Here is a 21,815-nt window from a genome sequence, read left to right on the forward strand (position 1 = left end):
CTCTCTCTCTCTCTCTCTCTCTCTCTCTCTCTCTCTCTCTCTCCCCCCTCCTTTTTCTTCCTCGTTTCTAAATTTCTAAACGCGATTAGTTACAAGACTGCAAGACTGCAAAGGTGTGGGATAGCTGTACAAGCGTTCAAGCACGCTTTTCTAAAATATATCATTAGGAATTATATATGTAAATGTTTACGGACTTTCCCTTACGCACAAATGCAATGCAATGCAACCATTTTTGTATTACTATTAATTGTTACCACGCATAAGACACGGCTGTATGAAATATCGCTCTTCGAAATTTTCTCGATGAAATCATCGTCAAAGGCGCAATGTGTTCCGTGATCTTTTCACCGAGAAATTGTTAAACCGATAAAATCGACATTTGTCAATACAAACGCGCATTTAACCTACAAGCCAGAGGTTGAAATGTTTTCCAGAAATAACGGAAAACGATCCCAGGGAAAACAGCGACGATCACTGTTTTTCATCGTTGTATTATCGTTACTTCTGGGACCTCGTGGATCGATCGTATTTCCTTGATTTCTCCGCACTTCTTTGCATATCCAGGAAAAACGACACAAGGATATCAACGTGAAAATACAAATGTCAGGCAACTAGTGTGAAATTACTAAACTATGATCGGTGATGAAACATTTTGCAGTCGCAACTTGCGTTGATCGACAATCGGCCATTAGTTGAATCTCATACACATTTGACACACAATTGCAGTTAATTCCCAAAAATCCATAAACCAACGTGAAAGATGCACACCGATCAAATTAAACAATTCGATTAGTATTTATCAAATATTGATAGATAGAAAGACTGGTTTCACAGGACAGGTAGGGTTGCTACCTGAGACGGACCATATGGAGTGCAGAAGATAGCAGATAAGGGTATTTCCTGTATGCGTGTCTGAACCTTGAACCGGTATACGATATGTTTCATCGAAAATGACGCTACCGCGTGCGATCGCTCGACAGGTATATCGATTTGGAGCAATGGTTCGTCACGTATTTATGTTCGGTAAACGTTACGTTCGTTTCACGTTTGATACGTATTTGTTCGTTCGAACCGGCGTCGAAAGAAAGAAAAAGCAAGACACGATGTAACGTCGACGTAAACGGTGTAACAGCGTAACAACGACGTAAATAATGGTATGTCGCATACCATTTACAAGAGACGTCTTTCAAACATCGAAATATGCATACAGCCCTTTAAGATAAAATTGTGAAAAAAGTTTGAACCGTGTAAACGCGTGATATTTATGAACGAACAGATACGATTGCTTTCCATCCTGCTACCATCTCCCTTGTCTAAAAATAAATCGTTGCGTAAAATTAAGGGCGTGCCTGATGGTACATCGTCGTCATCGTCGTTGTCGTAGTTGTGTCGTTTTCGATATCCTTTTATACAAGTGTCCTGAACAACTGCGATCCCTCAGATCGAACCTTTGTTACTTACAGGTATCTCTCATATCTCTCTTTATCGTTCAATGCTGCTCGATCATTCCCGAAAAGATTTCACCCGCTTTGGATATAAACGCCTATCTCGATCGAAAACTCGTGCCAAAAAGTAGGCACGAAAATATACCACGGTGTTGGCCGACTACGAAAACGGCATCGTAGCTGACGGTTCTATTCGCGTGTCGTTGCGTTTGATCGTAGAGAATAGAATATCGTGGATCTCGTGCTTAGCAGAAGTCTCCCTTATCCTCGTCATCCTTATTACGAACAAGTACGAACGATTAATGTCGTTAGATGTTCGTATTTGTTTAGAAAACCGGTTCAATTTGCCGAAGAATCGAGGAGAATAGAGAAGAATCGAAGAAACGAGAGTGATCGATTATAAATGGTAAAGAAAATTGCCACAAACTCATCCGTCATGAAATAAATCTGCCTAGTAGCGATAGTTTTGCGACAGAATATCACGGAAAACGATGCACTTAAACGATACACATATGTAGATACGAGGGTACCAATTGGCTCGTAGACGATTAGCCAGTTGGCTAACCCAATCTCTTCTCTTATCTATTTATAGGACGATGTCGCTATTAATACATGCTCTATTATCGATGTAACGTGGCATTGTTGAAGAAGTTGTGATTTCCGTGATGCGCGACTCGCGAGGACGAAAATATCGATTGATTTACAGCGACGAACGTGGTGAAAGGTTACGGAAAAGATGGTTTGTCGTTCGAGAAATGTTGATTGTCGCAGATGCACGCATTGCAAGAAACGAATGAAACCATCGAAAATAGATAAACTTTTAAAAATTCGAAAATTGAGTTTTTCCTAAAAAATTACCAAGTTACCGTTTAATCGTTGGCTAATTTACATCGATCGTTTATACCCTTCTACTTCTCAAGAATTTATCTAACCGTGATTATTGCGTTAGCAGGAGGATGATACAGGGAAAAAAAGTATAGAAATATATAGAACAATGAATATGTTATTCCAGGGCAGACTATTGGAAGTCTCAGGGTCGTAAATTTTGCGACTTCTGTAAGTGTTGGATCGCTGACAATAAGCCTAGTATCGATTTTCACGAAGGTGGCAAAAAACACAAAGAAAATGTTAGCAAACGACTTAAGGAAATACACAAAAATAGTGCGAAACAGGCGAAACAAACCAAAAAGATCGAAGATGACATCAAGAAAATGGAAAATGTACGTTCACTTTTTCTTTCGATTCACTTTCTTCCCTTTACCTTCGCTTTCTTTTCACTTCTCAGGCGTTCTCAAAAAGATCAAACATCGCCAAGTTTTATCAAATGAGTATTTAAAGGATTTTGTCTTTTTGTTTTACATATTTAGGCAGCTATGATTGCCTATTTAAAGGACGTAGAAAATAACACGAGAGACATGACCGCCGATAGAATCATCAAAGAGAAAATGACACAAATAGAAGCAAAAGACGTGAGTATTCCATATTACTTACTACGTTTGTATTAACAAATTGTATTAATGACAGTTCTTTTACTTCTTTCTTAACAAAAAAAGAAAAAAAAGAAAAAAAAGAAAAAAAGAGGGAGAGAGAGAGAAAAGGATATATATGTTACAGGTGTCATACTTCGATCATATAACAACAGCCACTTCAGGGGCACAATTTAGATTCAAAGCTGAAAATCAACAGGTGAGAATTCACACAGATACCAATCGATCGTGCTATTCCAGACGAGCTCTCAATCGTTCATTTACCGTCCGCTTGGCAAACTTTTAACTGCACTGTGATGTTTCAGTTTTCTCAGGAAATCGACCCATGTGATCCAACTCTAGTGAGAAACATAACCGCGCAACAGATGAAATCTCAGCACAAAGGCGATAGCAAAAGTCAGGGAAAAAAAAAAAAGGGAAAGAGCAAAACAGGAAAAGGAAAAGGGAAGGGGAAAAAAATTCTGGAAGAGGAACGTCCAGCAAAACCAGTTCGAAAACTTTGGTACGAAGCTCTCAGTCCCGAAGGATATACGTATTACTGGCACATTGAAAACAACGGTAAATTGATCCCTCTACACTTTTTTAATCTGTCTTTTTCTTTCCTTACGTATCATTCTTAAGTTCTGATTGTTACCTCTAAATACATTTTATGCGACAGAGTCCGTTTGGAATCCACCAGAAGACGGATACATGACGTTCGCGGAACAACAAGAAGAAGCAAAGGAGCAAGCGCTTCAAGAGGAATTATTAAAACAATTGGATAAGGAAGAAGCGATCGCGAAAGCGGATATTCTCGAAGAGAAACGAGCCAATGCGGAGCGGGAGAAATTGAAAAAATTGAGAAAGATGAGCAGTGCACAACTACCGCAGTTAGAAGTTGAGCAAAATATAAAGGAGGAAATGCAAGTTGGAACGGAAACAGAAAGTCGACCATACAGACGAGACTATAGCATTCCGGTAAAGTCACATCCATATGGACCTTGGCAAACCGTACAGAAGACGTAAGTACTATTCGATAAAGCCAAAATACTTGTAATCTATCTTAGATTAAATATAGATACAGCGAATGAAATAACGTTCGGATGTTTTCACTTTCAGCCAAGTTAAACCACTGGATTTCCAGTTACCGCAGCAAAATCAACTACAAATACAATTACCTGTCTCTAAGAAAACAGAATCACAGTCGTTCCAAAGAATATTTAAAGAAAAAACTATTACGCAAATCGAGATACCTGACATCAATGAAGGCAACCAACCAATTGCATTTAAGAAACGAAAAATTAGTAACAGAAACGTACGTCAAAGGTTCACCGATGATTCGTAACTGTTTTAATGGTTATGGTTAACTGCGCACATTTTAATCGGACAACACATATCGTTCGACCATTTCATCGAAATTAGACATTTCATTTACTATCTACTTTAAAATTATTTTAAGATATCAGAGGTTCAATGACTACATCCTTTTCTTACAATTTACAGATCACTATAAAAAGTACACTTTAAATAAGTTTACCGCATTCTTGGTATGTTTACTATCACATACAATATGTATAAAAATAATAACATAAAACATTGTTCTTTTTCATTGTCTGTTTACATGGCGAAAATTCTCTGTTACCCTTACTCCATTTCTTTTCTAGTCATACATCAACGGTATTCGCTATCCAACCTGATATTTGATTTAGGCAAAACCTAGTACTTATCCCGAATATCGAATGGTAAAAGCGATATAATTGCTTATTTATCGAATCTCGTCAAATTAATGCAGGTAGCGGCGTATTCTTTCCAACAATGTCATCCGAAGAAACGTATTCTTTCTTGTTTAACGCGTGTGGTATTCCGTTAAGTCGATCCAAAATTACTTGACGGGGCAGACCTTTCGTTTCTGGAATAAGCACGAAAATAAACACGAAGGTAATCGCGCAAGAAGTACCGAGCAGGAAGAAACAACCGTGAACCCCTAATACATCAACTACGTTCGGGAATAACTTAACGACCAAAAATGCCATGCCCCAAGCAAAAGAAATTCCGATCATTAATACCAAACTCGCCATATTTCGACTAAGTATTTCCGAACAAATCACATATGGACCTGGACCTAAACCCAAACCATAGGTAATCATAAAAACGGACAAGGCAACGATCGAAATCCAACTAAACCGACTAACATCGTATTGAAGTGATTGCAGGTAGCAAAATGTGCCGAGCGTAAAATGACATAGACCCATCCCTAAACACGAGATTAAAAGCAATGGTCTTCTACCGGCCTTTTCCATCAGCGAAGTGGATAAACATGAGCCAAACACTTGAATCACGCCCACGATAATTACTGAACTGTTTGGCGACAACGAACTTCCCGACATTTTGAATATCGTTTCTGTATAGCTTAACTGTGTGGAAAAAGAGAAAAAAATGTCAATGTAAAATGATTAAATGACATATAATGAGTGTTTTTTTACCATAGCAAATATTCCGCTAAATTGTTGTCCACCGAACAATCCCAGTGTAATAAGCAATCCTTTGATCGTTGCACGATCTCGAAACAATTCTAGCAGTTTAGTCGATCGCTCCGAAACTGTGAACTCTTTTGTCTCCTCCTGAAGACGCAACATTTCTCTCTCTACTGTCGACTTATGTCCGTTTCTCAACCATGTTAGAGCTCTACAAAGAACGTGAGAAATACGAATAGTATGTTGCGTCAAAATAGAGTATTGGTTAAATCGAAAAGAAAGATTGCCCCCGCTTACCTGATCGCTTCGTTAATTCGATTACGCCGCACTAGATATACAGGTGTTTCCGGCATGAAAACGAATAATGCGAAATAAAGTAAGGGCAACATGAGCATTGATATCGAGAACAAACGATACGAGAGCAAAGCGCCGAGTATATAACCGAAAAGAATACCGCTGTTCAGTAGGAATATCACCAGACTGCCTAGCATACCGCGTATTCCATCGCTCGTAATTTCAGATATGTACAATGGTATCAAGAACAATACCATTCCGCCAGATATGCCCGCAAAGAAACGCGCGATATATAGATGCATATGTTCTGTAGCGAAAATAGTGAACAGCCAAGACAAACAAAATGGCAAAGCCATTAAACAGCCGGTCACTTTACGCCCGAATCTATCCGCTATCATGCCTACTGTCAAGCTCATTATAGTTGCCGATATGCACGTAATCCCGGTTAACCAGGACGCAGCTTCGTCTGTCATCGGCTCGCTACCCACCGGCGGATTTTCACTTTGTAGTTGCGGTATCGTTGGCGATTGCCAACCAACCATCGTTCCAAATGACAGGGCCGAGATGTTTACTAGAAAAAGAATCATGATAATTACTTTCGCAACAATTTTGTTACCATAAACTTTCTTCATCTTTCCTACCTCCTCATGACACCTTTTTCCGGCAACACTCACCAATCAGCGTGACGAAAAGCTGCCGAAGCATCCCTGGCTCGTCAGTCTTATTCCTGTCGGTCATTTCTTCCGTTTTTCCTTCTTTCAGCCCAATATTTTCTTTCACAGCTCTCTCGAAACAAAAATATCTCTATCTGACCTAAAATTCCGAAAGTCTGATTGAAAAATTTCTTCCGTTCCAATTTGATCTTTTTGATAAACTTCTACGATATACTTAATTGTTCTCCTTACGTCTACCGCGGACTACTTCTGCCGCCAAAAGTTCAATTCTTCCTTCAATTTATACCGATCGGTAACAATCTCATTACCGAACTTGAATGACTCAAATATAATTCTCTTATCATCTATTTCGCTTAGATCCCTTATTCTGTGTGTACTCGACAAACATCCGTGCACTTGTGCGTCACTTTTCCCGTCTCTTTTTACTTCTCCATTCTTGCTTTTTGCAAGTTAAAACGCAATTTTTGACATGCGATACCTCGTTTTTCTCTACATTAATCAATCGTTTTTTTACCGTTTCAACATACATTTATTGAAGCCTGGTATTATGAACATAGATATTGCTAATTGTTAGAACAGTATTTTGCTAAAAGAATTTAATTCCGGTAAATAAAATCATTTCACCACTGTCATTTCAGCATAATTAAATCCATTCGACTATGATTTACTACCAGATCTATATTACCGACTCTTAGTTCGGGTCATAATTTATGACCTCGTAACAGTCTACTCATATTTTCAAGTGAAGAGCTTTAGATTAATTTATGCTCTCCCATGTACATATGTACATATCAATTTTTCAACGCACAGTACACGTGTTTAAATTCATCGCGCGATAATATTACGATACCACGAGTGTATAATGTTTGCAATTTCGGAATAATAGGTACAATTAAATACGTGTGCATCTGTAAATAGAACGATAGCTGAATAAAATATAGTAAGCGATCGTGATGGTCGCATTCTCTCATTTTTATCTATTTATCGTATTAATTATGGTTTTAATTTTAATTTTATTAGTTATACATCGCTATCGTCCTATCTTTCTATCTTCTCCCCTTTACAATGTCGATCGAATGATTAACGTTATTTTTGAAAAAGTTTATATTTAGTTAAATATGCAACACGTATCTGGCATTAATAGTATCTAAAACATACGACAACGCACATATGCAAATGCTAATTCGAATACATAGATGTAACTCATGCACGCCTGAACCTGAACGTATCTGTCGCACCTAGGTAACATCAAAACAGGTATTTAACCTAACAAAATTCTCCTTCGTATTCAATGCGTGTAGTTTGTTATAAACATAGTTTCTTTTAATAAACAAAAAATATTGGAAACATTAATACCGTTCTTTAATAAATATCATTGTAATGTAAATGTGAATTTAAATTGAAATAATGACCTTTTTTTTTTTCTCAAAAATATATCTTTTTAAATCCTCTGTGTATCCTTCAATAGGATGACCATGTTATGTTAGAGCAATGATGTTGATTTTTAATATCAAAGAAGACATTCTTTTAAGGAAATTATTTTTCTATATTTTTGTATTTCATCAAGACATTCCAATCATCTTTATATTATAATCTTTTAAAATAAATGTTGTATACATCCACGATACAAATTTATTTCAAATTTAAATTTTAAGCTTTTTTAGGTTCAATATGCAATAGAAAGCTTTTTCTTATACTAAAGCAAGTACCGTGCACATGATCTTTTTTTTTCTTTTTCATTTACTTACCTCAGTTTGCAATGAAACATGTTTCTATATACTGGAAAAGTTTCTTGAATATTTGCAAATAAAATTTAAGCTATATATTTACTTGTTGAATTGTATCATTTATAATATTATTGCACGATGTACGACCGATTTGTAATATTTTACAAAATTTTTCCTAATTAATCATTATTTATTACTTCATTTTTTCCAACTACTTTTCTTTTTGTTCTTTTCTGAAAAATATAGTATCTCTTTCTATATGCAGCATTAGACATAATATCGTGGAACATGGCATGGCACTGCAGTGGAAATACAAACCAAGAAATGGTAACCAAACTAAAAGGTAAGATTTCCTTGTATAGAAATAATTTTGTATAATATATAATAAGAATGATATATTGTAAATATAATTATGTATAATTATGTAAAATAAATTAAATATAATACTCTTTACTCTATGGAATGTAGAGAAATTAATTGTGGACTTTTGTACTAGATGCAGGTATTCTAACAACAGACAGAGCAGAAGCAGCAATGCTTGCTGTAGATAGGGCAAACTATTATCATAAATCAAATCCATATCTTGATCAACCGAGAAAAATTGGTTACAACGTTACGATTAGTGCTCCTCATATGGTAAAATACTATAAATCTGTTGTTAAGATTGTCATTTAAACACTTGTAGTATTTTTAGTTCAACATATATAGCGATTCTTATGCTATTCTTGATATTAAGGCTGTAAAGATTTGCAATAACAGATTTTAATATAGAAGCAACACAATTATAAAAAATATATTTATTTTAAGTACATCTACTGTTAGAAGTAAATGTTGTTTTGCAGCATGCATATGCCTTGTCTATCCTGTCTGATCAATTATTCGATGGAGCAAAAGCATTGGATGTTGGTTCAGGATCTGGCTACTTGTCTGCATGTATGGCATTTATGGTGGGTTCTCGTGGTCGTGTGATTGGGATTGATCATATTCCAGAACTAGTAGAAATTTCTTTGAAAAACGTAAGCAGTGATTGCCCTCATTTCATCAAGGAAGAACGCGTTAAATTCGTAGGTAAGAAAACACAAGTCTATTAATATATTGTTGCAATTTCTATTCACGAATAGTTGGTGTCGGGAAAAAGATAAGGGAATTCCTTGTTAATACATGGTCTTTTTCCTGCAACGTTTGAAAACTTCATGTATTCAAGAATTTTAAAATAACATAGATGTAGTGAAATAAAAAATACTCGCAATCCACCCACGTGGAATAGGTATATACCTTACCATGAAGAATCAAACAGGATTGTGTCCACCAACTGCGTGATTTTGCTGTCTATTATATATAAAATAGAGCAAAGACTAACAACAGGTCATTATAAATGCGCCTAGTGGGAGATGGTCGATTGGGATATGCTACTGAGAGCCCTTACAATGCGATTCACGTTGGAGCAGCCGCGGAAACATTACCACAACAGGTATAGTACAGTATTTAAAAGCGAATAGTATATATACCGACATATAACGGTGTCTTTATAAACAAATTAGCAAGAATAACGCTTATTTTGCATTATTTCAGTTGATAGATCAACTGACACCTGGTGGCCGGCTGATCTGTCCAGTTGTTGCCATAGAAGGTTTACAAAGGTTTCAAGATCTGGTGCAAGTTGATAAAAATATCGATGGTACGATCACAAGAACGAAGCTAATGCAAGTTTCCTATATTCCTCTTACTGATCCTGCCACTCAATTAATGAACGATTATTATTCTTAATAATATCTTCTTAATAATAATAATAATAATAATAATAATAATAATAACAACAACAACAACAACAACAACAATAATAACAATTATATATTATTATTATTATTATTATTAACAATTCCAAATGTTTAGAAATCATTTAGGCTTTAGGCTTTCAGTATTAAAACAAAATTATCATTGGCAATGGCAGTTATGATGTGATAATTAGTCAATGAATGTTAGTAATATTTAAACGAATATAGAAACTTCTTCCTTATGCGTTGCATGATGCTCTTAAGTTAACATCATTTTTTGCTAACATGTACAACGATACAATATATTTTACGTAAATGAAATAACTCGGCGCATTATTCAATGATGTATTGCTTGTATAATAATTACTGATACTCGTTTAAGTAAAATTAATTTAATTCTTTTCGAAATTACGTAAATATTCTAATTTTTATTATCTTTATTGTGAAAGTATTTAAACAAATAATAGGTATATGTATTTAATAAATTATTTAGTGAGTAAACATACAAATTATTTTTGTACTCAAAACAAAAGCAAAAAGCGTAAAAATAATATACATGCGATGTCACAAGGATAATAATAATTTTTAATCAAATATATCATAGAATCAACATTTATGGCGTTAATAATTCAACATAAAACAACATAGAACATAATCGTGATATTAACGTCGGTTATAGAATTAAAATTAAATACTGTATTACAAAAATAAAATTGAGAATAATATAAAGAAGATAAAAAAGGAATGAAAAAGCATAAAACATAAGAATTCGGCCAAGATATAAATGCCGGTTTATGACTTTATTCCGATGATCTCAGCAATCAGAACATTCGCAAATTTTACTTTGGTTTTGTCATATCTTAAAAGTGCCAACAAAAAACTATCCTTAATAGGTTGAATCTTCTAGCCTCTGATTAACATGTGTATATTATAAAGTAAGAACGCAACGATTGAAATTTTGACTTCAAAGTTGCCGCCATAGTAGAACAATGATATTTGTCGAGTAGCACCTAACCTATAAAAAAAGGCAATCGATGCCGTGATGAAGTGTGTCAACGCAAATACTTGAGCAGCAGTTTTTAACATAAATTGAAATTATTTGTTGTGGTTATTTTGAAAGAAAAACTAGTGAATCTATAAAAAATTTCGTGACTCAAAAAAAGGATATCTATTAAATTGTTAAGTAGATATACTAGAGCAAAATACATAATACGAAATAGTATCGAACAAAAATCTTCACAATAAAACAAAAATCTTCACGATCAAACAAAAATTGGCTGAACATGATACTCGAAAGTGTTAGTAACAAGCGACAGCAAATAATTGTTGGTCTTAGATGTGTTCAAAACGTCAATTACCAAAATTTCTACGCAATGTGTCGGACTAAAATTTACAATTCAGATTAAATGGAATATTATAGTTGAACACAAAAAGAAGAACAGGTAATTAAAATTGCAATTTCCATTCTTCAAATTGCTGTCGATCTATCGATTGTTATAATTATCAGAGACTAACTTTTTATTTTCTGTACTTGATCATTCATTTCTAATCGCTATTCCCTCAAGAGTGGGTAAAGATATTAGTTTTGTTTTTAATATGTTTCGTTTACATATATTATGGTTCCTTTAGATAAATAAGTGCCGATTTGGAAAGCGAATATGCTACTTAAATATACGTTAGATTTTAATTGCTTGTCGTAGTACTTTGAAAATTATGTTTGATCAAGTTTATAAGTAATTGTGTAAATTTTCCTACTTACTATAATTGAACGATTAGATAAGTAGTAAAAGTCAAAATTAGATATTTGCTTAAAATTTGAGACGAAAGTCATCGGCATAAGTCGATGCAAAATATCTTCGTCATGTTTGTTGTACATTGTCAATGTCAATTGTTCTGCAATATGCGTGAAGAGAATGATTTAATTGAGAAATCTAATACAACATTTATTTAATTAACTATGATAAGATATTTGTATTAATATCGTCGTTACAGTATTTGTATTCGTTATTATCTAAAGCGGATTTCTTTATCGAAATACGTGATGTAATCAAGCAGTTTCTTTTTACCCACAAATATAATATAATAATGTTTTCTACTTAATATTTATAAAATATTAACATCTATTTATGAAATCAGGATTTATCCCTTTATGGTCGGAAATTAAGCAACAATCTATGAAAAATCATTTACTAGAATATGTAACAAAATATAATTTAATACGAGGACAAAGTAAAAAATTATAAATAGTCTACCTTTTTTTATGATAATAAACAGAGAAGATATCTTTTCCTATAATTTTCAGTCAGAAATCGATGAATTGATTAATTTCTTTTTCTTTTTCTTCTTTGTCTCTTTTCCTCATCCCATTTTTCTATTTCTTTTTCTTTTAATTTCGATTGAACGTGGTCAATTGCAATCAATCAAATGTAGAATTTTTTGAATTTGACAAAATTGTTTAACTGGTTATTTCATTGTTTGCCGATGAACCGATTGGTGAAAGGTCTAACCGGTTTTTAAGCAGATTGCAAGTAGTGGATTACATAAAGGAAAAGTAAAAAGTAAAATGATTTGTTATATGAGTTTCGATCGGCAAGCTTAAAAATTCACTCGTCGATCATGCATGTTTTGGGATTCAGGTCGTAAATTCCGATGTATCGAAATGGCAAAAGTAGCATTCTAAATTACACTTTTACGCGATTCAGTTAATATTGCGTCAATGAGTATCCATATAGAAGGTTAGTTTTGTTGAGTCAGAGATGATATGCGTGATTCGAATGAACTAAAAAAATGCATCGAAACAGCAAATCTCTCGGTGCAATAAAAAACGATCCAATGATTCAAACGTGTGTAGAGTTTTTATTAACCACCGTTTATCGCCTTGATAATCACGCGCATTTGTTTTCCGTAAAAGAAGGAAAAAATGTGGTAGGAAGACAGAGATAAAAGTATAACGCGATGCGCCGTGATCTGGTACAAATTCATTTCTGCGGAAAGAAACGCGCGTCGGACCTACGATTCAGTCTGACGTCGATTGTTCTTCTGGTAGGACATTTTCCCGAACTTTTACGAACGTTAAGAAAACGCGTTCAATATTCCAGAATTTAATTCGTTTGGCTCCATCATTCACACTCATATTCCATGTAACAGAAGCATTGTTTAAATTGTCCTTGCACTCATCCCGTAAACTCCCGCGTTCCTTTTCTCCTCCCCCTCCCCCTCCCATCCTCCTCCTCCTCCTCCTCCTCCTCCACCTCCTCTGCCTGTTCTTCTTTCTCCTATTTCCTTCCTTCCCTTCTTCGACTTCTACTTTTTCCCTTCTGCTATTTTTCCTCTCTGTCGCCTTAACTTATCCCTTCTCTTCGTTCCTTCTTACTCACCACCCTACTCTATCCCGTCTCTTACCAAGATGATCCGATTTTTATATCAGCAATAGAATAGTGTGTACCGATATCGTTAAGGTTAGTGAGTAGTGATAAATTGTGTTAGTGATTATGCTTCGACCTTGTACAGTGTAAAGCAATTATATAGATTATCGTAACAGACATTGCATCATGGTTTAACGCGTTACGTATTCAGGAACGCATGTCGACTGATAAATCTCCACGGCTATGTGTCTGAAAATGATAGTTATATATGTACATTAATATCGATACGTAACGTTTGCTAAAATTATCACTCGTTACATTTTCTTGGAGAATCCAGTTTCACAAAAATGATACGATCAGCTTGGAATTTTGTCGCTTATTTTTCGTACAGTAGTATTGCTTTTTCAGTATGATAACTCATCGATTTACGTATAACCAGGTAAAAAAAGATGGGCTAGATAAAAAAAAACGGTTATACCGTACGATGGTTGTATTGAATCATAAAACGCAACAGCTTGAAACGAGGTTATTCGAACTTAAACTTACTTCTCATACTATAGATATCGAGCATTTCTATATGAATATCGATCGTCTGCCGGTATAGCATTTTTCATATCGAACTCCTCGCAATATCCAGTCTACCTCGATTGTTAAAATCGAGCTCTTCCAAACGAAAGGAAGCCGAAAAATTCGATCAGGCACATCGGTTATAGGTCGATTTAAAATTTCGAGCGTATCGGTGCAAAGTTACGGGATTTAAATGTTTAACCGTTACAGGGCCGAGAAATTGGGTAAAATCTCCCGAAACTGTTTCAATATCATTGTCAAAAGGATATCGGGTGGAGCTTGCATACGGCTATCACGTGTTATTAACGTGTTTGCGTTAGTGCGGAACGATTTAATGGTAAGATGCAAGAAAAGGGGAGCAAGTTCGAGAACGTGAAGCTTTCACTCTTCGAAAAATTGATCGATATATCAAAACGTAACAGACCTTTGGGATCGCGTTACTCCCTACACAGAAGCTTTCACAATTGATCATTATAACGTGTCACGTACGTGTATATTTCTTTGCGTACGTATACATATTATCTATTATAAATGGATACTAAACGAATAAACGAAGCTTCTTTTATGAAATTTGTTTTCGCTTTTCTTTTCAGTATCGATTAAGATATCCTTTCGTATAATCGTGATGTCGAATCCCGCAAACGTGATCGTCCGGATGATCGCGGTTGAACAATGAGTCGTGCGATTCTCGAAGAAGATATAGTTTACTATGACATTTCGTGTCATATTTTCAATTGCAGTGTTCACCTCGCGGTAGCAACCGCGTGTTTGCCAGCACGGTTCTGCATACAGTGGGTAAGAAAAGTATTGACAGCCTATATTACTTGGGAATTCATGTAGCCAGAAAGTTCGGATTTTAACGAAAATTCGTGGACATGTTGAGCATAACGAGTTGTACATGGAGCAATTTCTTTTATACGCAAGAAATCTTTTCAAGGGAACCAAATAAACCCTCCAAGTATCAGTGTTTTTTCATGCTCTGATTATAACATCTTTCCGGAATTTTTTCCGCGATAAACCTATGAAACAGTAAATTTGTCGTAGAAAAAGTTTTCACGTATCTTGTACTGTTTCAAAGTTATTTAAAAGTATATTTAAAAGAGCGAAATGAGCGCTGGAAATTCAGTTGCTAATTTCATCAGCTTGATAATTTGTTGTAATATACGTACTCATAGATTTTCATCAAAAAAAAAGATTAAAATTAAAAAATTAAAATTAGAATCTTCTGGTTAAGTGAATTTTCTTGTAATACAGTGTGCTAATATATTTTTACCCGCTGTATATATACGTATTGTCGCATTAGCTTATGGTCGCGGAAATCGTGCCACTTTCTATTGTATTCGTATATTTGTCTCCTTTTTCACCTACTATATTTTCGTTAGTTTTTATTATCTAAATTGTCTGTTATATATCATAACAATCGATTGTTCGTAGTTTGTGCTAACATTGCGGCGATTAAATTAAAGAAGAAATTTGCTTCTTCGGCTTTAGTGACTATTTAGGACATTATAGGATATTTTCAGTATTTATCTGTTACAGCTCTTGAATTCGAACGATCGAGAAAACGAGAATAATATAATATATCGGAACAAGAATGCAAAATTGTTGCTACGACAACGACAACAACGTCGTCTATAAGGATGTGATCGTTATAGGTATGATTCTTCCATATATCAGTACGAAACATTGACCAAAAGCTCCGAAGCTCCAGCGGCCGATCGAAATGAGATTTCTAAGGGACACTTGACTCTAAATCTAAAATTTCAACTTTGGGTACTTATTAATTTTCGACGTGTTAATATATGTGTAAAAAGAAAAGGGGAAAAAAAAAGAAACTTTTGAGGAAAATCGTGTAATAACATTTGTAGGATCAATGTAAAGGGTAAAGCCTGTGCTTTCACGTCCTTGCATTGAATTTTTACTTGGATATTTTAATAGTAGAAAACAAAGGTGATTTCTATCTTAAAAAATTGTCTCCGAAGTCCAAATTACCTCGGATTACACGGATCGAATCATTCGAGTCTTTAGTTTTTAGAAATGCCATATAAGTTAATGCGCTGTCTTTCGTTGCCAAATGATTTCACTTTAAATAAACTTTGAATAAACCGTAGTATTTCATAGAACAGATGGCATTTTACGTTTACGTTCATTATGACTGGTATATGTAAATAGAACTCTTTAGTATTATACATATGTACATTTAGTTTTGCTGATTCATGCACGTCCGTGGTACTGTACGCAACAGTCGATCTCTAATCATTATTTAGCTACTGTTTCTGTAATTCATGACAATGGCCGGCAATTATTGTGTATTCGGTAAAATTTAGAGCTTAGAATGTACATGGGGCACCCTTACACCGTAAAATAAAATCTAATCGTACTATTCTACATAACAAATTGGGCAAACGTCGGAAAATGTCGAAGAAAATTTCTTTAAACCAATATCTGAGTAACGCTTGCATTTGCGAAATAAAAAAATTTATTTCATGCTTTTCCAACTAATCTTTCTTTATACTTTACTTCTTTTTACTATATCTGTTGATTACCGGCTGTGCACCTATAAGCAGAATTTAATGTACACACACACATACACACACGCGAGGAGACAGGGGAGGAGAGAGAGAGAGAGAGAGAGAGAAGAACGTCGAATTAATTGCGAGAAAAAACTGTTCAGATAATCGGTCTAACAGAAGCAAACTTTAAATCATGTCACAACTCGGTTAGAAATAAAATATTTTCCGACCATAAACGCGGTTTACGCGAAAGAGTACAGTATTTAGTATGGAAAATACAGGAAAAAATGATAAATTACGTATAAATTAAATATAGACATCTATAGAGCATCTATTCCTTTCTGTTCTTCTATTCATTGTAATGCAATAAACAATTTCTATATTCGGATAATAAAAATTCGCATAATCGACGTTCCGACTGTAGTAGGAAAAGTTTCTTTTATTAAAAACTTGAAAACTAATGAAAACTAATAAAAATCGAAGCCGAAATGTTGGATTTAGGGTCCATCTTCCCACTATCTCCGACCAGATATCAGTGTCTTTCGAAATTATAACCTTAGATACCAAAAGACCTTTTAAACGATAAATTCTTCGTCTTAACCTTCCGGTTCCTACGGCTGACAGCCGGATATCAGTGTCACATCTATTGACACATCGTTAATTCACTAACGTGTATCGATGGGGGTTGAGCATCTCACCGATCAGATACATACTATATCGATACAATGAAGGCTACGTTCAAGCTCAAAACTTCATCGCTGCTTTCAAAAAACAATGAATGCTTTTTGAACATGTCGTAGAAGTGAAGAACATTCGTTCGAACTTTTTCTTTCGGGGCACCAGGAATGGTGGTCAGCTTAGGTTTTCAAGATAAAACAGAGTCCATTTTAGCGTTCGCAGACGAAATCCAATCCAGACATTTGCACGCGAGCAAACGATCTCGAATCCGGTCGAAGAAAAAGGAAGGAATCGATGTCGAGTTTTGTCTGGCAGCTTAGGTATCTCGGTCGACAATTTTGAAGCTCACTTCGAGTTCTCATTTAGCAACGGATGCTAAAATGGGCAAAATTTCAGACGCTTAAATGGGCACTTACTGTATTTTCGGTAAAAAATCTTTCGCCATTGCACAATTGCTCGTGGCAATGTTGCCGTAAATTGTAAGAATTGTAACAATTGTAACATAGACCCACCACAAAGACCACTTACAGTTTCTATAAACATCGTATATAACGGATGAACTCGTCACGAAAGGTACCTCGTAGGTATCGTTTATAAGGAGAATCGACAAGTATTCCTTGTAGCATTAGCGTGTAAATTACGCGATAACATTGTCGTTTTTGATGTCGTGTAAAAGGTGTGTGCATAACTTCAATTTTAAACAGTACATCCTATAGTAGGAGCTGGCGTCAGATGCGAGTGCGCGTCATCGGACATTTGACACTCGGCAATGATGACTGTTACTAAAGAGAAAACCACGTGGTCGTTTAACCACGTCTGTATAGAGTCAGATTTTCGTGTATAATGCCAAAAGTTTTTCATTTATCTCTCGGAAAGAATTCATTTGCCGGGAAACTAGTTGTCTCGCATAGTATCGGTTTTAAGACAGCTCTTATAACGGGTCACCAGCGATTCAGGCGCAGTAGAGGTTTTAACGCATCAACGTAATAAGCTCATGAATGGATCTTTAGAATTTCGAAACGTTCTTTATGTACTTCTTCGAAACATCATCGGGATTTATTATCTAAGAATCTAGATTGGTCCCATTTGCTCGTTTGGTCTCTATCGTAAGTTTCTTCTACCTATAATCGTGTTCTCGCTGTTTAATTTAGTAATCGGGAAATTTTCTATATACTCGATGCATCAAACCAAGTGCTATAAGACGCGTAAGACACGATTTCAGGTGGAAATACACCACGTCGGAGCTTCTTAATAAGTACGGCAAGAAAATAAGAAAAATAAATACAGCATTGTTAGAGAATGGTGTGTGTTTTGTTTAGGAAATGGACCTAGTGGAATATGCCTGTCTTTCATGCTTGCTGGAAATTGGCCTTATTACACCGGAGAACCACATCCCGCGGATGAAATGCTCACGGCCAGGTTACATTTCAGCACAAGATCCGAGAACGAGGGGTATTGCGAGACAACGAGGCAAGAGTTACGAAACGAGATAAGCCATCGGTGGCAACAAAATGATGTTAGATCGAAAGAAAAGGAAGGAAAAAGCGGCGGGAGGGGATTGGCGGGCAGTACTCGTTGCAAACTCGAATGCCTCTCATCCGGTCTAGAGGGTAGAGCCGGTGGTCGACCTTTGTCCCTTCTCATGGACAAACTTCAACATCCCTGCGTAGACGCTGGTCTCGATGTACCGTCCCTTCTTACCTGGAAATCAATTGAGCAGCATCCAGAACATAAAGTGATAGATCACGTTGTGCTCGGCAAAGGTCCGCCCGGTGGTTCATGGCAGGTAACGAACGATACGTTTATCGGTGAGAGCGGTAGACCGAGCAGTAATTGTGGTAACAGAGGATCCGATAAAAGCGTGCTGATCCTCGCGAACCTGTGTTTCACACGGATAAAATATATGAAAAACGATTGATTTCTTTCTCGATCTCTTCGTTCCCTCGCTATATGCTTCCTTCGGTCGCAGATACGAACTTTCCATATTTTTTTCGCTAGTCTACATTGTTAATAGACCTTTTAACTCATATTTTTAACACGCAACTTAACAAGTTGAACGTTTCAAGTTTCAATTTAGAATTTATGAATTAATTGTGTTAGTCGATAGATCCAAACGTGTTGACCATTAGCTTGAACCGATGGATGTCGTTGCCCGATTTAGACATAAGGCAATGGGAGATGTTGATCGAGTCCGAACAACTTCGAAAAACGAATTCGATGGAAGGTGAATCGCCGTGTGCATACTACGCGTTTCAAGAGAAACCGAGTACATTTAAAACGGCCAGCAGAATTTCTGTTCGTACGGTGGCTGCCTATTACAAAGACTATGTACGCAAAAAGAGGTTGGAGCAGTACTTCCGACGGTTGGTTCGCACACCAGTTTAGTTCCAGTTGCTCGCGAGTTGTGTCGCATCTTCTTTGTAACGTTATTGATGTGCTTGCTTGTTTTCCAGCGGAACGGTAGTTACTTCCGTGAGACCAGTCTGTGATTTGGACGCTAATTGCCAGCAACAAGGAAACCATTACAAATGGACAGTGAACGGTTATGAGAAGCAAACTGGAAAACCATTCCGATATCGATGTAAAAGGGTGGTTCTTGCCACTGGCACGACCGATTTATCAAAACGATTGGGTATACCCGGTGAAAATTCTCAACCCGATTGGGTAATTCACGATCTAAACAAGCTGGAATCGAAATTGGATCAACTGATCGATCGGCATCACGGTACTACCTTCCTCCTCTTTCCACCACAACAGCTCTGTACTAATCGTCATTGGTAAATGGCTCAATTTTAGCAATTGAACTAGAGGAACGGCAGATAATCGATCCGGTATTGGTAATTGGTGCTGGTTTAAGCGCTGCGGATGCAATCATGGCCGCACGTTTTCGCGGTATTCCAGTGTTGCATGCGTTCCGCGATTCCTCTAACGAATGGAATAAAACACATACCGAGAAGACAAACGCCATCTACGATAGATTGCAAGGCCTTTCCAGCTCTATATATCCCGAATATCATAAGGTCTATGAGATGATGGCTGACGGTGGCACTAATTATCCTCTATACAGGGCACTACCAGGATATACGTTACATGAACTTAGTGCAAGCAGAGATGATTTTATCGATGATACTGCATCCGAGAAAAAACAAATGGTTACTCTTTCCGATCTAGATGGATGCGTGCATACGTTTCGTGTTTCTGTCGTAGCCATACTTATCGGTACGTACCATCGCGAATCAAGAACCATAATGAAGGTAAGAAAACGATGCATAATACTTCCTGAAAGATTCTAAAAAGTATGTTTATTCATAGGATACAAGCCTGATCTTTCTTACTTGAAAGCCGACGGTATTGGACTTGGAAAATACCCCGATAAACCAATAGACGGAAAATCAAATCCGATCGAGGTTGATGATTTTACTTACGAAGTAACTAAAGCTCCAACTACCGGTCTTTATGCTTTGGGTCCTTTGGTCGGCGATAATTTTGTTCGTTATATACTTGGTGGAGCGTTTGGAATTTTAGTTCACATCCTGAATACCTCGTTTCCTACGTGAACCGGCATAAGCCTCTTCCTTTCATTGTGCTCGATAATTTCAATTAATGGAGGTCAGTCATCGAAATGGTAAAGGAATCACACTCTTTTACCCATGTTTTATACATATGTTCATACTATATTATACTTCTCAACAGTTTTCCCTACCCAATTGTATTATCCTCTTACGGAGTTAGTAAAAAGATATAAACTGAAATTCTTTTATACTTTACACGGATTTCCAACTGTTTACCGTAACGTTTTCACAAATCCATTTAGGGTTTTCAAGATATCTGAACAAATGTATTCATAAGTGTATGATGATCTTTATCATGAATCTTGAACAAGAAAAACGAAGACGATATAACAATAAATTCATACCATTTTAATATAAGCATTTAATGCATTTCATTTATTAGAATAATTATTATAATATATTGCAATACTTCGAATTACACATAAAACATCGAGCTATTTCTTTTTAGCAGATATTCTATTAAATTTCATAGATTCAATAAGTGTTTATATGATTTAACATATTTTATGAATTTCTTTCATTTTTTGTTGACCAATCATTTTTCGTCAACAAAAGGTAAGGTAATACTTTTATGCATCTGGATATACAGTTAGAATGCATCCGAAATTCACATAATACGGTTGCACACATTCACGGGCACATATATACATACCACGTATCACAAGCAGACATGTAGTTTGGAAGATATCTTTATATAAATAAATATTTGCATAAGCATCGGAAATACATACACACGAGCGCACGTATCTTAATCAATATGTTTCTTACACAGTTGTTTATAATTTTTAAGTCAATGTTAAATATCATTATAATTATATCATACGTTCGATAAAATATCCTCCGTTTATTTAAAAAATAGTACTGCGATGTACTATATATACAAGTTTGCTTTCATTGCTCTTGCATGCAATGTGCTTACTTTAAACTATCGTTTCTGTTATAAAGGAACAATCAAAAAGCAATCAATCTGTAAATATTCTTCATAATGTTCATTTTAATTGTGAACACATTTAACCTTTCTTTCTCCCACTTGCCCCCTTCCCCCTTCCCACCCGCCAATTTTTTTTTCTTTTCTTTCTTTCAGATTTACAGCTGTGTCCTAATATAAATATATGTTATTTATCATTGATATATTATATGAATTATTAATTAACCTTTTAAATTTATATTATACGTAAATCTTAAAACTCATTATTCAGTGACGTATGCAATAAACCACATTGCAAATAACTCAATATTATGGAATGATTTCGATCATGAAGCAG

The 21,815-nt window shown here is 35.7% G+C and overlaps 4 protein-coding genes across 16 annotated transcripts in view; 3 read left to right on the forward strand and 1 right to left on the reverse strand.

The window, feature by feature from the left end:
- The window catches only part of LOC108548659 (WW domain-binding protein 4), an 11,519-nt gene extending 7,256 nt beyond the window's left edge, over window positions 1-4,263 (forward strand). For 2 of the 3 annotated variants that reach the window (XM_017901708.1, XM_017901709.1), the window contains 6 exons: window positions 2,458-2,665; window positions 2,813-2,914; window positions 3,060-3,131; window positions 3,238-3,490; window positions 3,591-3,933; window positions 4,031-4,263. In XM_017901708.1, the coding sequence (XP_017757197.1) occupies window positions 2,458-2,665; window positions 2,813-2,914; window positions 3,060-3,131; window positions 3,238-3,490; window positions 3,591-3,933; window positions 4,031-4,256 (1,204 nt within the window). In that variant the 3' untranslated portion in view covers window positions 4,257-4,263. The remainder of the gene's footprint in view (window positions 1-2,457; window positions 2,666-2,812; window positions 2,915-3,059; window positions 3,132-3,237; window positions 3,491-3,590; window positions 3,934-4,030) is intronic. The other variant, XM_017901710.1, reaches the window with a different exon arrangement.
- A 406-nt stretch (window positions 4,264-4,669) lies between these two features.
- LOC108548658 (facilitated trehalose transporter Tret1) lies at window positions 4,670-6,637 on the reverse strand. Of its 2 annotated transcripts, none has more exons than XM_017901707.1 (5): window positions 6,585-6,637; window positions 6,354-6,492; window positions 5,683-6,250; window positions 5,395-5,596; window positions 4,670-5,325 (listed from the first exon to the last, which is right to left on the reverse strand). In XM_017901707.1, exons 2-5 carry the CDS (start codon window positions 6,415-6,417, stop codon window positions 4,690-4,692), a joined length of 1,470 nt encoding a protein of 489 aa, XP_017757196.1. In that variant the 5' UTR covers window positions 6,418-6,492; window positions 6,585-6,637; the 3' UTR covers window positions 4,670-4,689. The 2 variants fall into 2 exon arrangements, with proteins under 2 accessions (XP_017757196.1, XP_017757195.1); XM_017901706.1 differs by having other exon boundaries at window positions 6,568-6,607.
- Window positions 6,638-7,193: 556 nt separating this feature from the next.
- LOC108548640 (protein-L-isoaspartate(D-aspartate) O-methyltransferase) lies at window positions 7,194-9,857 on the forward strand. Of its 3 annotated transcripts, none has more exons than XM_017901685.1 (6): window positions 7,194-7,610; window positions 8,327-8,423; window positions 8,577-8,716; window positions 8,923-9,148; window positions 9,466-9,551; window positions 9,653-9,857. In XM_017901685.1, the coding sequence occupies exons 2-6, from the start codon at window positions 8,369-8,371 to the stop codon at window positions 9,845-9,847; spliced, it is 702 nt and encodes a 233-aa protein (XP_017757174.1). In that variant the 5' UTR covers window positions 7,194-7,610; window positions 8,327-8,368; the 3' UTR covers window positions 9,848-9,857. The 3 variants fall into 3 exon arrangements, with proteins under 3 accessions (XP_017757174.1, XP_017757175.1, XP_017757173.1); XM_017901686.1 differs by having other exon boundaries at window positions 7,194-7,595; window positions 8,346-8,423; XM_017901684.1 differs by having other exon boundaries at window positions 7,302-7,610; window positions 8,346-8,423.
- Window positions 9,858-11,052: 1,195 nt separating this feature from the next.
- Window positions 11,053-20,677, forward strand: LOC108548630 (oxidative stress-induced growth inhibitor 2). Of its 8 annotated transcripts, none has more exons than XM_017901665.1 (8): window positions 11,053-11,297; window positions 13,998-14,124; window positions 15,327-15,442; window positions 18,298-18,764; window positions 19,079-19,341; window positions 19,432-19,703; window positions 19,775-20,197; window positions 20,291-20,677. In XM_017901665.1, the coding sequence occupies exons 3-8, from the start codon at window positions 15,382-15,384 to the stop codon at window positions 20,533-20,535; spliced, it is 1,731 nt and encodes a 576-aa protein (XP_017757154.1). In that variant the 5' UTR covers window positions 11,053-11,297; window positions 13,998-14,124; window positions 15,327-15,381; the 3' UTR covers window positions 20,536-20,677. The 8 variants fall into 8 exon arrangements, with proteins under 8 accessions (XP_017757154.1, XP_017757157.1, XP_017757155.1 ...); XM_017901666.1 differs by lacking the exon at window positions 11,053-11,297 and adding an exon at window positions 13,149-13,313; XM_017901667.1 differs by lacking the exon at window positions 11,053-11,297 and adding an exon at window positions 13,549-13,659.
- The last annotated feature ends 1,138 nt before the right edge of the window (window positions 20,678-21,815 follow it).

Source organism: Eufriesea mexicana, unplaced genomic scaffold (genome assembly GCF_001483705.2).
Source record: "Eufriesea mexicana isolate 0111107269 unplaced genomic scaffold, ASM148370v2 scaffold1723, whole genome shotgun sequence".
Classification (NCBI taxonomy): domain Eukaryota; kingdom Metazoa; phylum Arthropoda; class Insecta; order Hymenoptera; family Apidae; genus Eufriesea; species Eufriesea mexicana.

What these genes read in the sequence shown, in the direction of transcription:
- LOC108548658 (XM_017901707.1), bottom strand. Translation starts at nt 6,417, where the DNA reads ATGACCGACAGGAATAAGACTGACGAGCCAGGGATGCTTCGGCAGCTT. An exon ending in GCTTTTCGTCACGCTGATTG is followed by an intron (nt 6,251 to 6,353) that starts GTGAGTGTTGCC and finishes TTCTTTTTCTAG; the next exon opens with TAAACATCTCGGCCCTGTCA. An exon ending in TTAGCGGAATATTTGCTATG is followed by an intron (nt 5,326 to 5,394) that starts GTAAAAAAACAC and finishes TTTTCCACACAG; the next exon opens with TTAAGCTATACAGAAACGAT.
- LOC108548640 (XM_017901685.1), top strand. Translation starts at nt 8,369, where the DNA reads ATGGCATGGCACTGCAGTGGAAATACAAACCAAGAAATGGTAACCAAA. An exon ending in AATGGTAACCAAACTAAAAG is followed by an intron (nt 8,424 to 8,576) that starts GTAAGATTTCCT and finishes CTTTTGTACTAG; the next exon opens with ATGCAGGTATTCTAACAACA. An exon ending in AGAACGCGTTAAATTCGTAG is followed by an intron (nt 9,149 to 9,465) that starts GTAAGAAAACAC and finishes AAATGCGCCTAG; the next exon opens with TGGGAGATGGTCGATTGGGA.
- LOC108548630 (XM_017901665.1), top strand. Translation starts at nt 15,382, where the DNA reads ATGCAAAATTGTTGCTACGACAACGACAACAACGTCGTCTATAAGGAT. An exon ending in CGCCCGGTGGTTCATGGCAG is followed by an intron (nt 18,765 to 19,078) that starts GTAACGAACGAT and finishes TAATTGTGTTAG; the next exon opens with TCGATAGATCCAAACGTGTT. An exon ending in TGTCGTAGCCATACTTATCG is followed by an intron (nt 20,198 to 20,290) that starts GTACGTACCATC and finishes GTTTATTCATAG; the next exon opens with GATACAAGCCTGATCTTTCT.